The following is a 15,436-nucleotide window of genomic DNA, read 5'->3' on the forward strand; positions in this document are numbered from 1 at the left end:
TGATTTTTATGGGTTGTGCACATCTGTGACTACTGTTACATGTATTTATATGTGGGTGTATCTTATATAACTGGGCAGCTGATAGGTTTGCTTTTGGCTTTGTGTTTAGATATTATTTTTAAGATACTACTTCTTCTCTTTTCAGGCTTTGATTAGTATTTTAGGCACATAGCACACATTTCTCCGGAGCTGATGTTTTGCTAACACTTTAGCTTAGCTTAAAAAGCTACTTTGCTGGAATGTTTTAAAGGGTTAAAACCCTCTAGGTTTTGAAGTTAATTAAAATTAATTGAAGGAAATACTTCTGGCCTCACCAAAGAAATAACTGGAATCATGGATCAGAACAACAGCTTGCCACCGTACGCTCAAGGATTAGCCTCCCCTCAGGTAAGAACAGATTATTTAACACACAACTATGATCTGGGTTTCGTTGTGACAGTGTTTTCCATTTGTTCAGGTTTTTTGTTTGCAGATGTGAAAAATTCTGCTAGGTATTGAATAATAGTATAAAGCAGAATTTTAAACCCACCAATTTATATAGCTACAGGTATAAGAAACATGCATATAGGATTTCTTTAAATTGAAACAAGACTAACAAGTTAGAAATAATCATTTTGGTGGTTGCTCTTTAATGTCCATAATGAGCCTTTGCTGTGCTATGAATGCATTTGGTACGATGGGCACAGTCTTTGTTCCAACAATTGCAAGTTAAATTGTGGGTCAGAGTTGAGACATGCTTGCAAGGTAGCATGAGAAACATGTCAGCATCACTGACAAGAGATGAACAATGCTAGAACTGACAGATCCTTAGTGGTAATACTTTATTCTGTGGAGGAACTGCAGTTCTATGGGCTTTCTGTATTTAGTGAGTTACTACCACACTCCTCCTGAAAACTTTCTCTTAGAAACAAAACAGAATCAACAGTTTGTGGTTTCTGCTTCATGCTTTCTTTTATAGGGTGCAATGACTCCAGGAATTCCAATTTTTAGCCCAATGATGCCATATGGCACAGGACTGACACCACAGCCTGTGCAGAGTACCAACAGTCTGTCCATCCTAGAGGAACAGCAGCGGCAGCAGCAGCAGCAACAAGCAGCACAACAATCTACGTCACAGCAAGCGACACAGGGAACATCTGGTCAAACGCCCCAGCTCTTCCACTCACAGACTCTTACCACAGCCCCTTTACCAGGAACCACACCTCTGTACCCCTCTCCGATGACTCCGATGACTCCAATAACTCCTGCAACACCAGCATCTGAGAGCTCTGGAATAGTACCACAGCTACAGTGAGTGTGCTGGGTGTTAGTGCAGTATGTCCTTTCTGAAATAGTCCTTTGAAGACTTAAGACCAAAGCTGCATCAAGAATTGGGTACTACATTTTTGTGGGAAGGGAGGTCATGAGAATTTATGGGCCTCTTCTAGCAATATGCATACTTTTTGCTTTTATTTTTAGTTTAGCTTTGTTAACACTTAATAATATAGCTTCTTAGTGATTTGTTAAACATAATCTTTTAAGCATATAAATGGAGGGTTCATATGTATTTTCATTTAGCACCACTGTAACATTTAACTGTGCCTTTTATAGCTAAAGCATGAGGAACTCGTTTAGGAGTTTTGAAATACTAGATTACCAACTCAAGTAGGTATACCTGGAAAAATTCTTATTTGTAATTTTCTGGATACTTGTGACCTGTTCACAGAAAAGCAAATAGGTCTACTTTGCAAACAGCTCCACTTCACTGTGTATAGAACTTTGCTAGTGAAATATTAAAGTAGAATACAGCTGAAAGAGAATTAGAAGCATGAAGGTGAAGGCTGTGGCCAGTCTGGGTGCTAGAGCTGAGCTGTACTTAATACTCCATGTTCTTTTTTCTTGTATTCATGGCCACAGCTGAGTTTGTAGTAAGGGGGCAATACCTAGAACTAGTTTTAGGTTTAAGTATGAAAACATTTTTACTGAACTTCACTTTCGGAGAGACACAGCAATTTATGGAAGGGTCAAAGAGATAACATGTTTTTTGAACTGAAAGAGTAGTTCCTCTTCTTTTTTTCTCCATTGAGGACCTTTAGACTTCAGAGTTGTTCCAGAAAAAAGGTTTCTAAGGAAATTCTACATCTTGGACCGTCTTTTAAACTTTCTGGAAATGTGCTATCTTACTGCCTAGCAGTGGATTTACCTCCTGAGTCATTTCCACTCTAGTCTTCCTTCAAGGGCATACCAAGGAGAATTTCAGGTGGCACTATCATGATCTCATTTTCTCCTGTTTCCAGCAGCTTCTATGATGGTGGTGGGGGCTCTTGAAAGATTTTTCCTGCCAAACTGACATAGTGATTCTTAACATAAGACACTTTTCATAATAGCTGGCAGATAAAGGAAGAATCAGCAATTATACCGTAGAAGCTACTGCCCTACAGAAGGAGGCTTCTGATCTGAAATGCTGTTCAGGGCACCTGTCAGGAGAAAAGATGTCATTCAAACTCACTTGGAGAAACAAATTTTTAAAAATGATTAAAATGTTAAAAAATTAAGCTGGGTTAAAAATGAGTGAGACACATGAATTCTTTATTATCTTTTTAATGTATTTCTTTGAATGTCTTCAGGAATATTGTATCCACGGTGAATCTTGGTTGCAAGCTTGACCTAAAAACCATTGCGCTTCGTGCTCGAAATGCTGAATATAATCCCAAGGTAAGAGAATTGTATCAGAGAGCTCATCCTGTAACTGGTATGGCAAAGTCATAGGTTGTGGGTGTAGTTGGCTGTAACAGATTGAAAAACCTTCTGCTATAAATGCAGTTTTATACTACAGTTAAAGAAATCTTTAATAAACTTAGAACGTTCTGTGAAATTAGTAAAAGGCATTGTTATACTGATGTAGCTACATTTTACACCTGGTTGTAATTTGGTAGATTTAGGAAGAACCTAACCAACAGTGTAATGCACTGGCCAAGTTTTTCATTGTAGAGCTGGCCTCTGCTACTGTTCATATGGGCATGCTCGTAGTGCTCTGTGAAAGTTCCTTTTGCCTAGTACTGTGAAATGTCTGATGATAAGGTCTTGTTCTTGTATCTCCCAAAAAGGAGATAGGAAGGAATGGTTCAACTCCTGGGCTTCTGCCAGAGCCAAGGTTTTTCTGTATACACAATGGCTTCCTCCACCTGACTGCTCCCCTACAATTCTTCTGGTTGCAGCACAGATGCTCATTTTTACTGTCTTGCTTTGTCTCTGAGCTCTGTTCCTTCATGTTGTCTCCCAGTACTCCTGCTATCTCCTTGCTTCCAATGACTAAGTTTTGTGTCAGCAAAATGAAGTGTGTTAATTTTTTTTAATGTCAAGTTCAGAGTTGCCAGGTATTTCTAAAGAGCAGTCTATTAAACCATGGGATTCTTTAGGAGCTGGAGCACTTAATCAGGAAAATTATGTTGCTTCATTTTTCTTTCAGGTGGCTCATCTTGGAAGTATTATCTTTGCAAGTACAGTAGTTGGACAGTATTTCTGTAAAGGTTTAAGTGTTGTGTAGGTGAACTGACTTGCCTTAGAAGGCTACGTTTTTCTGGGATATGGGAAATCCAAAGGGTTTCCTGCAGTTTGTTTGTTTTGGTATTTGGGATTTTGCTGCAGTTTACCTGAACTCTGCTCTCAGAGGTGAAAGCATGCAAGCAGGCATATGTGATAAATAACTGTTAGTCTAAGTTTATATCAGTGATGCTGTTACATAATTACATGTGCATAAGATATCAGCAAAAATTTGAGCATGCCATGATGACTCTTAACTTAGGGTAGGTGGCTGTATAAAACTTGTAGGCTAGAATAATCAATACAAAATGCTTGTTTGCTGCAGTAGAGAGAAAGAAGGGTTATGCAACACACTCCTGACTTTTAGTCAGTACCTTCCTCTATCAAAGGAAGATGCTGGTTGGCTGTATTATTTAAGCCATACTTTGACAAATGTGCTGCTACGGCCTTGGTTGTTACCAAACCTTTCATGAGACTGCGTGGTAAGGTAGTTCAAGTTAAACAAAAGAGGCAAACAGGTTTTTGTGTTTTTGTATGCCCACGTCAGTTTCCAGTATCTCTTGCTTCAAAGAGTTTTAAGAATGTTTTGAAATGCAGGCAGAGACGTTGCAGTACCTATAATAAAATACTAGAGCTTATCAGGCTGCTGTGTTCTACTGCAGCGGTTGAGGTGCCTTCTGTTTACACAGAACTTTGATCTCCAGCTGTTCTGTTTGCTGGTATTCTAACACTGTCCAATTTGACAGGGAAACAAAATGGATCATGAAATTTCCACCCTGATTGTAACAGATTCAATTTCAAGATGTGTTAAAAAATTACCTTTTAAATTTAAGTAATGCAAATGTTAGCATTTTGTATATGCAACATATAAATTACTGAGAGATGAGCTTAGCAAAATGGGAAAATACTGGTAAACCTCCTTCCTGACACTACCTGTGTGTTTGAATTTTAACAATTTAAGTAAATTTTGAGTGATCCAAAAGTATGTTTGAACTTAGTATTTCTTTGCGGTACAGTGTAAGTTGTTACTCAGAATATGCAAATTAGGTTTTAATGTCATTACTACAGCAATATATCACTAATAGTTCTCAACACTTGCATTTCAGCGTTTTGCTGCTGTTATTATGAGAATAAGAGAACCACGTACTACTGCACTTATATTCAGCTCTGGAAAAATGGTGTGCACAGGAGCAAAAAGGTATTTTTAGGCATTACAAGCAAACTAATTAAGGCTGTCTTTTCTCTTGTACCGTGATGCTCTAGATCTATTGTTATTTCTATACAGTATTTGTACATATTCAACAAAGTTGTACAGTTGCAACTAAGTTGTTTTGCAATTATTTTAAATAGACTGGTGAACATTGCTGCACAGTGTCCTTTTACTCATGGAAGGACTTCCCTATGAAAAGGGAAATGGTATTTCCTCTTCTGAAGCTCTTTCATACAGTCTGATGAACTGGTTTGCAGAGGTTATTACAACAACTATTTTGGCTTTTCCAGTATTTGGATATCTTTCTAATAATTAAAAAATTTCAATGACTATGCACTGGAACTGCTTAAACTGTAGGGGCAGTGGTCCCTATAGTCTGATCAATTCTTAACATGATTATTGAAGCAGAAAATGAAACATAAGCTCAACTCCAGTAGGAGAGAAATTCTGCTTTGGTCTGTTAGGAAACCAGAAGGAATAAGCTAATGAACAGAGATGAATGGAGCGAGCTGTACAGGAAGTACATTCTCTGCTTGGTGACACTTCTAAGTTGAAGTTATTTTACTCAGCATCAGGCACAACCAGATCTTCTGCTGTTCACAAAACTGAACTATACTGAGTTCTGCAGCAGCACGTAAGGCCATGCAGTTATGTTAAATCCAGGTTTCAATGTCTGGAATAAGGCAGAGGATTTGGGCAGTTTGTAGATTTTTTTTTTTTTAATTAACAAAAATACACATTTTCTAGCACCAGTAGTTCAAAGTTGGTCTATACTGAAAACTTAGAGTTTTCATGTCCCATTAGAATGGCCTGGGTCAATATTTTAAGTGTGAAATACGTGGATTTATAATTTACTGTTTTCTGCGTCATGAAAAGTGACTACAACCTTAATGGTGTTCAGGATCCTAGTATTAAAATTAGCATACAGTGCTAATTAGTTATTTTGGATGCAGAAATTTTGCATGTGACCTTCCCCTCTTCTTCAACAGGGACCTTTTTTTACCATTTTCATATTTGTCATTTAATGCTATTTGCTTCAAGTAATAGTTAACTGAGGAAATAATAGATACCTCTTTCTCTTTCAGTGAGGAACAATCCCGACTGGCAGCAAGGAAGTATGCAAGAGTTGTTCAGAAACTGGGTTTTCCTGCAAAATTTTTGGATTTTAAAATCCAAAACATGGTGGGCAGTTGTGATGTGAAATTTCCCATCAGATTGGAAGGATTGGTACTCACTCACCAGCAGTTCAGCAGGTAAAAAAGTCCAAGTGCTTGCCTAGATATCATTCCTGCAGCATATTTAGTAGTTCATTAGTGAGTGACATTTGTTTAGGTTATTCCCTTGCACCAGAGGGAAACCTGCATCTGTTCCCATCACTGCTCTGCTTCACATGTAACTCATGTGTGCCCAGCTGAACTCATAAAAAAGATCTTTGCTAGTCTCTCTGAACTTCAAGGTCTACATCTGCAGTACTTGTTCCTGCAGTCAAAAGACTGGAACATGAGTCTACAAGCACATTTAAACACAGTTGCTCTCTTCTTTTACAGCTATGAGCCAGAATTGTTTCCTGGCTTAATCTACAGAATGATCAAGCCAAGAATTGTTCTGCTTATTTTTGTGTCTGGAAAAGTGGTTTTAACTGGTAAGTGAAGATGGTATCTTACTCCAACAGGTTAGACTTAGATGGTATTACAGGGAACACACAATGATACTAGAGGTATGTAAGCAAGTGGCTTACACACCTCTGGCTGCTGCCATTCTCCTTTCATATAGCAGCCAAAGAAGGGTCTCTCTCTTACTATGGAGGAAAAAACCCCACAAGACTCTCGTACAAAAAGCATGTGTCCCTGCAGTATGGCAAGTGGCAGGCCTCTGCAGCAGTCTGCATTGCTAGACCTTGCTCCCTCAGGTGCTTACACTCTCAAGAAAAGCTCCACCACTTGGACCTTTCTGCAGAAACATCCTATGGGGCTGTGCTTTGCAGTTGCATAGACAAATCCCATTTGCAAGTATAGCTTAAGCATGGAAATGCTAATGAAAGTTTTGCCAGTTACCAGAATAAACAGTGAGGAGGCTGGTATTGAACACTGTATGAAATGTGCATTACAAAAAAAAAAGGAATTTTTGGATATGCATAGGTTTTATGAAGAGTCACATTCAAACAATCTTAAAGCTAAAAACTATAGGGGTTGGTGAAAGGTAAAAATGAACTTAATTCCCTCTTTTTTTTCTAGGTGCTAAAGTACGAGCAGAAATCTATGAAGCATTTGAAAACATCTATCCTATTTTAAAGGGATTCAGAAAGACAACGTAACAGTTTCAACATCTTTCAGAGAAAACAGGGGTATGTTTTACAAGGTATTGCATATGGCACAGCATTAACATGAGACTGACTTCCAATGAAACTGCAACACCAGGACTTGGACTATTTCCCAGTTAGTGCCTACTTTCCCTGATGCTCAAGGGGAACTGTATTCTTGATTATGTCTACTGAATTACTGTGAGTTGCTTTACTGGGCTGTTCCTGGAGCAGTCCCTCCAAGTTTTATTTATATTCTAGCTTTTAAATAGTTTTAATGCCAGTTCTATTAATAGAAAATCCGTAAGTTGGTTTAAAAGACAAATACAACTGTCATTCAGTGTATAAACCACTTAAATCACCATGTATATATGTTTTACCTTCCTTCCATAAGACCATGGATTTTATCATTTTCAAAACTTAAGCTTTTAATTTTTTTCAATTTTAAATTTCTTTGGTGCCAGACACATTCCCTCTTTCCAGTATTAAGCAAGACAGAATAAATTTATTAATAAAAATGGCTCACTGTATATATATATATATATATATAATATATATACCTTCCTTCTCTTGCCTCCCTCAGCTCCACATGTACAATAAACCCTGTTTATACAATTATGGGAACTGTCTTAATGAATTCTAAAATTACCCAGCTGGTAGGCTGAAATACATTGACAGGGGGGTTTTAAAGTTTAATCTGGATTTTTAAATAGCCCATGCACTACTTAAGTGACTTGTCATTTTGAGGTAATCTTACCACCACCCTGGCATGCTTGCCAGCAGTCATGTCCTTGGCAGCATTTCTCTTGAATATTTCTAGTACATTAAAGCAAGAGATGACTGCTTAAGCAAGTTTTGTGTTCAAGTAAGTCTTAAGTTGTGCCAGGGGAGGTATAGGCTGGATATTAGGAGAAGTTCCTCACAGAGAGAGTGATTGCCCATTGGAATGGGCTGCCCGAGGAGGTGGTGGAGTCACTGACCCTGGTGATGTTCAAGAGGAGACTGGATGAGGCACTTAGTGCCATGGTCTAGTTGATTAGATGGGGCTGGGTTTATGATAAGTTGGACTGGATGATCTTGGAGGTCTCTTCCAACATAGTTGATTCTATGATGTTTAATACAAAGGCTTTATGCAAGTCTTAAATAGCTACACTTCACTGAATTTGAACAAAAGATCCCTGCTTAGTTTCTACAATTTATGTGAATTACTACTTTTTTATTTTTCCAGCTAACAGTCTCGCTATATTAGTGTTCCTGTAAAATGTCAAAGCCCTCCCAACTGGAGTCAGTATGTACATAGTCTTCCCTCTGTGCTTGAAGCTTAATGGGGTGAGAACTAAAAATAAATTTTCTTTTCACCAGCAAATTTCCAGTAACAGTAACCTCCTTTCTATGACTTGCACATTCTTTCAAACAGCTTTTATCTGAAAACTAACCCAAATGTAACCATGGTCTCTTTGTTTACTAAGTTAGTGTTTCATTTGAGACAAAATGAAGTTTTGGCTGGCTTTACTACCACTCTATTTGCAAATCCTTAGTGATCTTAATCCTTAGACTTCTTCACTTCCCACAGGGTGGCATAGACCAGTGTTTCTCCAGGTGTTTCAATAGTTGGTTTAACAGATCTTACCAGAAAGCTGCAGTTTAATAATGTAGCTTTGCCAGAACAAGTTCAAGGTACCCAAATACTGCATTGCCTTCAGTGCCACACCACTCTGTGCTGTGAGCTGGTGAACATAACTGTATGACTGTCCATGCTTTGCAGGACCCCAAAATACTACCAACTTACCTGCATAACTCAGCTCTTCAGGAGAACCTGGAGCCTTAAGTAACTGTGGGATGGTTTCAATAAAATCAGTCTAGTGATGTAAGATACTGGGTTTTGTTCCAGGATATGTACCAAGGATTAAAAATACCCTTTAGAAATTTAAGGTCTGTGATGATAGAACAGCTTTTCTGTAAAGCATTCCCCACTTGCTCATTTGAGTATTTTCAACATCTAAATTGGTTAAAACAAAAACAAAATCATCAGTAGGCATAAAGCTTTTATAAAATCACCTTCAGAATCACTTCTAAGCAGACAGTAATGGAATATGTAACTGAAGTAAATTTATACTCACAAAGACCCCAAAAAAAGCACATTTTCTGCAAATGTAGCTATAGCCACAGGAATAGTCAAGCAACTATCTCAGTAAATTCAGCATTACGTTTTTACTTTTGTCTTGCCTCAGCTACACAGCAGTCAAAAAGCAGCAGAATCCTTCCACAGTGCACTTAATTTTAAGCTTTGCCAAAGATGGCAGACTGAAGATAGAATTCAGCATGAAAACCTTTTACTTCTTGCCTGCAGCAGCAAGACAAACATGTTCTGGTATGACTTTTCTGCATCACAGTCACATGCAGACATAGTTTAAATCAGTTAATAGTTTTTAAGTCAAATATGCTTAATTTTTGTGCATTTTACCTTGAATAACCATTCAATCAGAATATGAAACAACTACCAAGTTAGTTTCAGTGTACCTTTTGAGAAAGAGAAGCAGATTTAAGTTCCACAGTGAAAGGCCGCATGGCTTAGTCTTGGCTATGACTTCTGTACCCCACCTGAGCATAAGCAATCAAGTGATCTTATCATAGCCTGTTTGGTCTGTGAATTAATGCTGGCTTTTGAGTGGTACAAAGAAAATCTTGATGGACAACAGTCTTAAGTTCTTTAATTCAGTCACAAACAAAAGATACTTCACCAATCCAAAAAATATTTCATCTTTATTTAAACAGTCAGAGTTGAGATTTGAAGTGAAATTCACTGAACGCATACATCTGGCTTCAGTACTAGGTTGAAGTAAAAGCTCCTGTGGAGCACAAGAGAGGTTGTCATGGTCTACTTTTAGCAGTTCTATCACTGTTACAAGATGCACAGTTACTGGTGACAGGCTTGGTTACCGTTTTGCAAAGTGCAGGGATGCACTGAAGCAGTGCAAGTACTCTATTTAGAAGACTCAACTTAGTAGCTTGATGGATGTTAAACAGAGCCTGCAGAGAAGTCTTGTTTCCATATGAGCTCTTCTAGGTACTCATTTCCCTCACTGCAGTTGTCAGCACAAGTGTACACCACCAGTGTTCCCCAGTCAATGCTCTCTCCAAGGCTGTCAACCTTAAGGTGGTTCAGCAGTTGTGGCATAATCTTTAAAGAAAACAAAAATTCAGAAGCAGGCCACAGCTCTCTATCCTTTCTCTGCATCGCTTTCCAAGAAAGGGTCCTGCCTTCACATATGTTCTCTTCAACCAAAAGCCCAATCAAAGCTAAATAACAGCAGCTCAAGTAAAAAAATTGGAATTCCCTAATCAGCATAGGAGATGCACAGGAAATCAAAGGCATGACCCTTTATCTATAGATAAAGTTCTATTTGACTAAGTGTTGCCTGATTTTTAAGCCTCCTTCCACATGAAATTACCTTCATAACTGTGTTTTGCCTTTTCAGGATTTTAAGGTTATTGGCCATACATACGTTCCTAGCATTCAAAATTCTACAGCTGAGTATTTCCATCCAGACATGTCCAATTCATATTGTGAAGGTTTTATTAAAAAAAACCAAAAACATGAAATACAAGACTGCCTAGTTAAGAGATGGTTCCGTATTTATAAGTGCACCATTTTATAGATGGGGCAAGTTATTATATGGAAATTACCTTCTCTATGTGCAAGTCTTACAGGAGAAAGCAGTTATAATAGTCAACAAAGGCTCCGTACAATTTAGCATAGCTTGTAGCAATTTCAACTATCTTAGTCTTGGTCCCTTCCAACCTCTGATATACTGTGACAAACCAACACCTACACAAGGTTGAATGAGTCTGAACTATATTACCTATATTATCTGTAAAAGAATTTACATACCTGGAATTCAAAAATCCTTTTGGCACCACATAAACAATTTGGGATGTCTTTTTCTTCAGGAATATTTCCACCTGAGACCCAGACTGGGCCTTCTCCTCCTCTGCAGTATCTAATAATCTGAAATAGAGCAGAGGTTCTCAACTCTCATTCTATCTTGGTAAAAAAATTGGTATTTACTGACATAGACAAAGCTGTAGGTTGCTGCAGAAAAAAGTCGTTTCCTTTACATAATACCCATGGTAAAGTCTTCCAGTTCCAAGGAGTATTCTAAATAAGCGGTTCCATATCTATGTTTTCTTTACTATCTGAATCATGCTATTCATACAGCTTTTTTTTCCCTTCCCCTAATGATCCAGGGATAAACTGCAGTGATTTTTATTTCTCTCATTGAGGGATCCAGGAATGCTAGGTCATGTATTTTTCAGTCTTCAGGTGGAGGAAGAGCAGTTGATTACTAGCACACAGAAGCGTACAGAGAAGTCGGAATGTCACCCGGCTTTTTCTGGTTGCAGTTCTGCATCTAAATGAGGGGGGGCTGTCCTAATGTCCAAGAAGGGGAGGTATTTTCAGACATTAGTATCACTTGTTCTGTTACTATCTAAATATTTATCTAGTGAATCAGGCATTATCAACAAGAAGACAACACAGATCAACCAGTATGGGAATGGTCAGAGATGGATGTAATGCACCAAGCAGTTGAGGGAACAGACACAGTCTTCTAATTTTGGGGTGTGCACCTTAACTCCGCAGCTACCAGGTAAAACACAGAGATAATTTCTTCTTCCACCACTTCAATGGATTTAGGCCTGTGTTTCTTCTGAATGGGACCAGAAACCAAGTTTTTGTTTGAACGCATGGCTTTTTTTTCAGCCTCTTGTGTCAACAAGAAAAAGCATGGGGGATACCACCAATTACTCCAACCTTAAAAAAAAAGCCAAACCAACCTCCCCACATGGCTGGTAACTGTGACAGCTCCTCTACAGTTTTGGTTTTGCTGAGAAGGAAAGCCAACCTGGCCAAAGGCTGGGGAAGAGTGAAGCAGTTCACCTCAGTTGGGTAGAACCACTTCACAGGATGGCAGGTCTTCCCCAAACCATGTTGGCTTCAGAACCCCTGTGCCTTCTTATCCTGCCCAAGATAGATGAGCAGGCACTGAAGTCTTACTTCAGCATGAAGTATGTAAGGAAGATTAGGGTATGTTGGTTAAGCTGTATGGAGGATGACGAACATCCCCATTGCTGTTTCTAACTGTAGGTACAAAAGGCAGTGAAACATTTTAGGTGCAGCAGAATGCCAGAACCTGTTAATTTCTAAGGATGCCCCATCTCCTTACCTGCTCTGGTTCAGCAGCTATTATTTCTTTAAACATCTGGAAGATCTTGTCGTCTTTAGTCTCATGTTTTGCCATTGCTTCCAATGTCTCTTCATCTAAGGACTGAAATGCTTCACCTAAGTAAGAAGAAAGAATCCCAAAGGTTACCAGGTACTGCAAGACAGCTAAAACTAACCAGTGTTTCACCTTATGTGCATTTTGCTCTCAAGAATCATTCTCAGTGTAAATCACTTTAATAAAGATTTTTTTTTTCTTTTTTTGTCATACTGAGATTCAGTCACACACAGATCCATTTACTAGTTCTAGCTGCATTTTAAACACAGGTGTCAGTAGTGGAATGTTGGAAAGGGAAGGAGTCAATCTACCAAAGTTTATGGCTCCCAGTAAGCATAGCCAAGAATGCTGATCCTTCAGAATGGGATATCTGGAAAAGGACAGCCATGCCGTGTGTGTGCCAGACCTCAGTGTCTGGCACTGAAGACACTCCGATGTTCCACAACATGGGTCTCACAACAGCTTTAGAGCACAGTAAGGGATGCCTGGGAATCCAACAGCTTTCCCCATACCACCACCAGCTCTCTATCCTGGGCATGTGCAAAGCTGGTGTGGTGAGCTGCAAAATACATCATGATTCTGGTTAAGGTCAATTAAATTAACCTGAGAAAAGTTTTCTTCTAGCACAGACAAGGAGATTTTCCATAAATTAACACAAACTGAAACAAGACCATCTAACTCAATCTCTTAATTCCCAGTCTTCAGCAGCAGGTGACCAAGGCCCTGTTTCTCTCACTGGATTTGTCCTTACCTGCAGAAAGCATGCAGGGGCAGTGTTGCTCCCAGCTACCTGCAGCTTCGCTGCAGCTGCCTCAACAGCTTTTGAAAGTCTCTCTCTTAAAATACAGCTTACGTTATGGGATGCCTACAAAAAAACCTTGCATCACAAATGACTGCTGATGTAGCCTTTGGTCACCAGTAATACATGGTGAACACTTAGAAAAATCAGTCTTACATTTTAGGGATGTTATACAGACTTCATAAAGAAGAAGCACAGACAGCATTTTATTTCTTACCTGCACTACTTGTAGCTCTGAGTTCCTCTTGCTCTTTTGGGCCCTTTGATGGAACAAAGGGATCTACAGCTCTTTGTTCATCAGTGGGATCTACACTGCTGTCAACAGGAGAGTCTGGTTCCTCAGGTTCTATCAAAATTTCATATTCTGGGAAAAGGAAGTCATTGTGCTCTAGAACTGCATCTGCTGTGTCACCTACAAAACAGAAAACATGTACCACTTCACAACGTGACCTCGTGTGCCATGTCCTTTTCCCCAAAAGCTGCACAGCAAACTACATAGCAAAATACAGCACAAACTTTGCACGAGCAAGAAAATTTACATCACTGCTAGACCTGATTTAAAGATAAGGAAGATTTTATATTAACAACAGTATAAAACTACAATTGGTGATGTGGTGTTTTGAATCTCTCTAAACGCAAGAGATGGAAGACTGACTCATCTTAGAAGCTGCATTTTAAAAACCCAAACCTGCGGTTCAACAGCTCTGTACTGTCTCATTCTCACAAGTCAAGCATGTGTCAGCTGCCCCAAGGCCACACCATTTTTCTTGCTGTTTCGCTGCATGTTGTGAGCAAGCAAACCTCCCACAAATGCACTGAGTACACACCTGCTGCAATGCCAGCATCGACTACGTGCTAGTAGGTTTCAGCCGTTTCAATTAAATGTTTCAAAACGTCTGACTTGTTGCTTGATTTGCACAAACCAATTTCCCTTTATTTCCAATTCCTACAAAGTTTTTGAGACTAGCATCCCACAATGATAGGAGAGGCATCACACACAGCAAGTTTCATCAACTATTAATGTTATACTTTAAATACTGTGTAGTTGTTCCTTTAATAACCAGCAAACAAGCAAGCCTTTGAATGAGACCAGAAAGCAGAAGAGGACAGTTTTATGAAAAGGGCCTCTAAAATACCGCACTCATGGGAAATACTCTTCATCTGCTGACCGTCAAAGTACCCCGTGAATGCATCACCTTCGTATGTTCCTTTACAATTCACGAATAAGCTATCTTAAAATCCGACTGTAAAGGGACAAAAATAGTCTCCGTTCTGTCAGCTTTCTATGACAGAATGTGGAAAGAGGTCTTTGAAAGAGGCCAAAGATACGCCTTAAATGTATTAGACTTCCAGAAACAACAAAGATCCAACGTTCCTCTTTCACACGAAGCAAACACCCAAGAGACAGCAAAGCATCTGAAAGAATTTCTAATTTCATACCACAAACCAACACAGACACTTTTTTGTTCTCCTTTGCAGGCCCCTACCCCACTAACAGGCAAGCTGGGCACTCCGAATGAACTGCCGGCTTTGCAACGTTTCCTGGCGAGTATTGTGCGATCCCATCAGAGGGCCACAGCTCAGAGGCGACGGAAACAACAGCAAACTCGCGGCGCATCACCCGACCCCACCAGCCGCGACCCACCTTCGTTGGTTGACTGCCCGCAAGTCCGCCGGTGCCCCTGCCGCCAGTCTAGCGCCTGGTGCTCGGGGCCGCAGTAGGTGGCGCGGCGGCAGCGCCCGCAAGCGCGGGGTCCCAGGCAGCCGCAGACGCGGCAGAGCGCGGCGCCGCAGCGGAGCCGGCGAGGGGGCGCGGAGGCGGCAGCAGGGTCCGGCGGAGGCCCCTCCGGGGGTGGCTCCTCGGGGTAAGTGTCGTTCCGTCGTGGCAGCTGATTCCGGAACACTGTGGGGGCGAAAGGTGGCGGTCAGCGAGGCAGCGGCTACCCTTTCCCCTCTGCTCACTCACCGCCCACCCCTGCCTCACCGCACAGAGGTCCCCGCGGGCCTGGCAAGCGGTAGCAGCCGGCACCGCGGCAGGCGAACACGAAGAGGGTGCGGTGGAAGGCGTCGGGGCGGTCTAGCAACGGCGCGTACAGCTGGAGCAGAAAGGCGCAGGGCTGCTGACAGCGGCCGCAGCGCAGGGCTGCAGGGCCCGGCAGTCCGGCCTCGCCCAGCCACGCCGGCCGCCCTCCGACTTTGCTGGGGAAGTATGCGCTGCGCAGCCGCCAGGCACCCTCCGGCCCCGCGGCCACCGCGAAGCCCAACTCCACGCCTGCCGCCATGCTACCGCCGGAAGGGCGCGGCCTGCCTCGGGAGGGAAGCACCGC

General features: G+C 40.8%; 2 protein-coding genes across 2 annotated transcripts; one reads left to right on the plus strand and one right to left on the minus strand.

Annotated features, from left to right (window-relative positions):
* Positions 1-152: 152 nt before the first annotated feature.
* Positions 153-7,425, plus strand: TBP (TATA-box binding protein). The gene is made up of 7 exons (XM_054394053.1): positions 153-387; positions 959-1,290; positions 2,607-2,694; positions 4,629-4,720; positions 5,818-5,985; positions 6,280-6,374; positions 6,967-7,425. The coding sequence occupies exons 1-7, from the start codon at positions 334-336 to the stop codon at positions 7,044-7,046; spliced, it is 909 nt and encodes a 302-aa protein (XP_054250028.1). The 5' UTR covers positions 153-333; the 3' UTR covers positions 7,047-7,425.
* Positions 7,426-9,811: 2,386 nt separating this feature from the next.
* PDCD2 (programmed cell death 2) lies at positions 9,812-15,391 on the minus strand. Its single transcript, XM_054397914.1, has 6 exons — positions 15,094-15,391; positions 14,755-15,012; positions 13,327-13,521; positions 12,257-12,372; positions 10,924-11,040; positions 9,812-10,212 (listed from the first exon to the last, which is right to left on the minus strand). Exons 1-6 carry the CDS (start codon positions 15,389-15,391, stop codon positions 10,051-10,053), a joined length of 1,146 nt encoding a protein of 381 aa, XP_054253889.1. The 3' UTR covers positions 9,812-10,050.
* Positions 15,392-15,436: the final 45 nt, after the last annotated feature.

Source organism: Indicator indicator, chromosome 2 (assembly GCF_027791375.1).
Source record: "Indicator indicator isolate 239-I01 chromosome 2, UM_Iind_1.1, whole genome shotgun sequence".
Lineage (NCBI taxonomy): Eukaryota > Metazoa > Chordata > Aves > Piciformes > Indicatoridae > Indicator > Indicator indicator.

Excerpts from the sequence above, each read along its gene's own strand:
- TBP (XM_054394053.1), top strand. The coding sequence starts at position 334 with ATGGATCAGAACAACAGCTTGCCACCGTACGCTCAAGGATTAGCCTCC. Across the intron at positions 2,695-4,628 it reads ATGCTGAATATAATCCCAAG|CGTTTTGCTGCTGTTATTAT; the intron begins GTAAGAGAATTG and ends CTTGCATTTCAG. Across the intron at positions 6,375-6,966 it reads TGGAAAAGTGGTTTTAACTG|GTGCTAAAGTACGAGCAGAA; the intron begins GTAAGTGAAGAT and ends TTTTTTTTCTAG.
- PDCD2 (XM_054397914.1), bottom strand. The coding sequence starts at position 15,391 with ATGGCGGCAGGCGTGGAGTTGGGCTTCGCGGTGGCCGCGGGGCCGGAG. Across the intron at positions 12,373-13,326 it reads CAGAGCTACAAGTAGTGCAG|GTGAAGCATTTCAGTCCTTA; the intron begins GTAAGAAATAAA and ends CTTCTTACTTAG. Across the intron at positions 10,213-10,923 it reads AAAGGATTTTTGAATTCCAG|ATTATGCCACAACTGCTGAA; the intron begins GTATGTAAATTC and ends TTTTCTTTAAAG.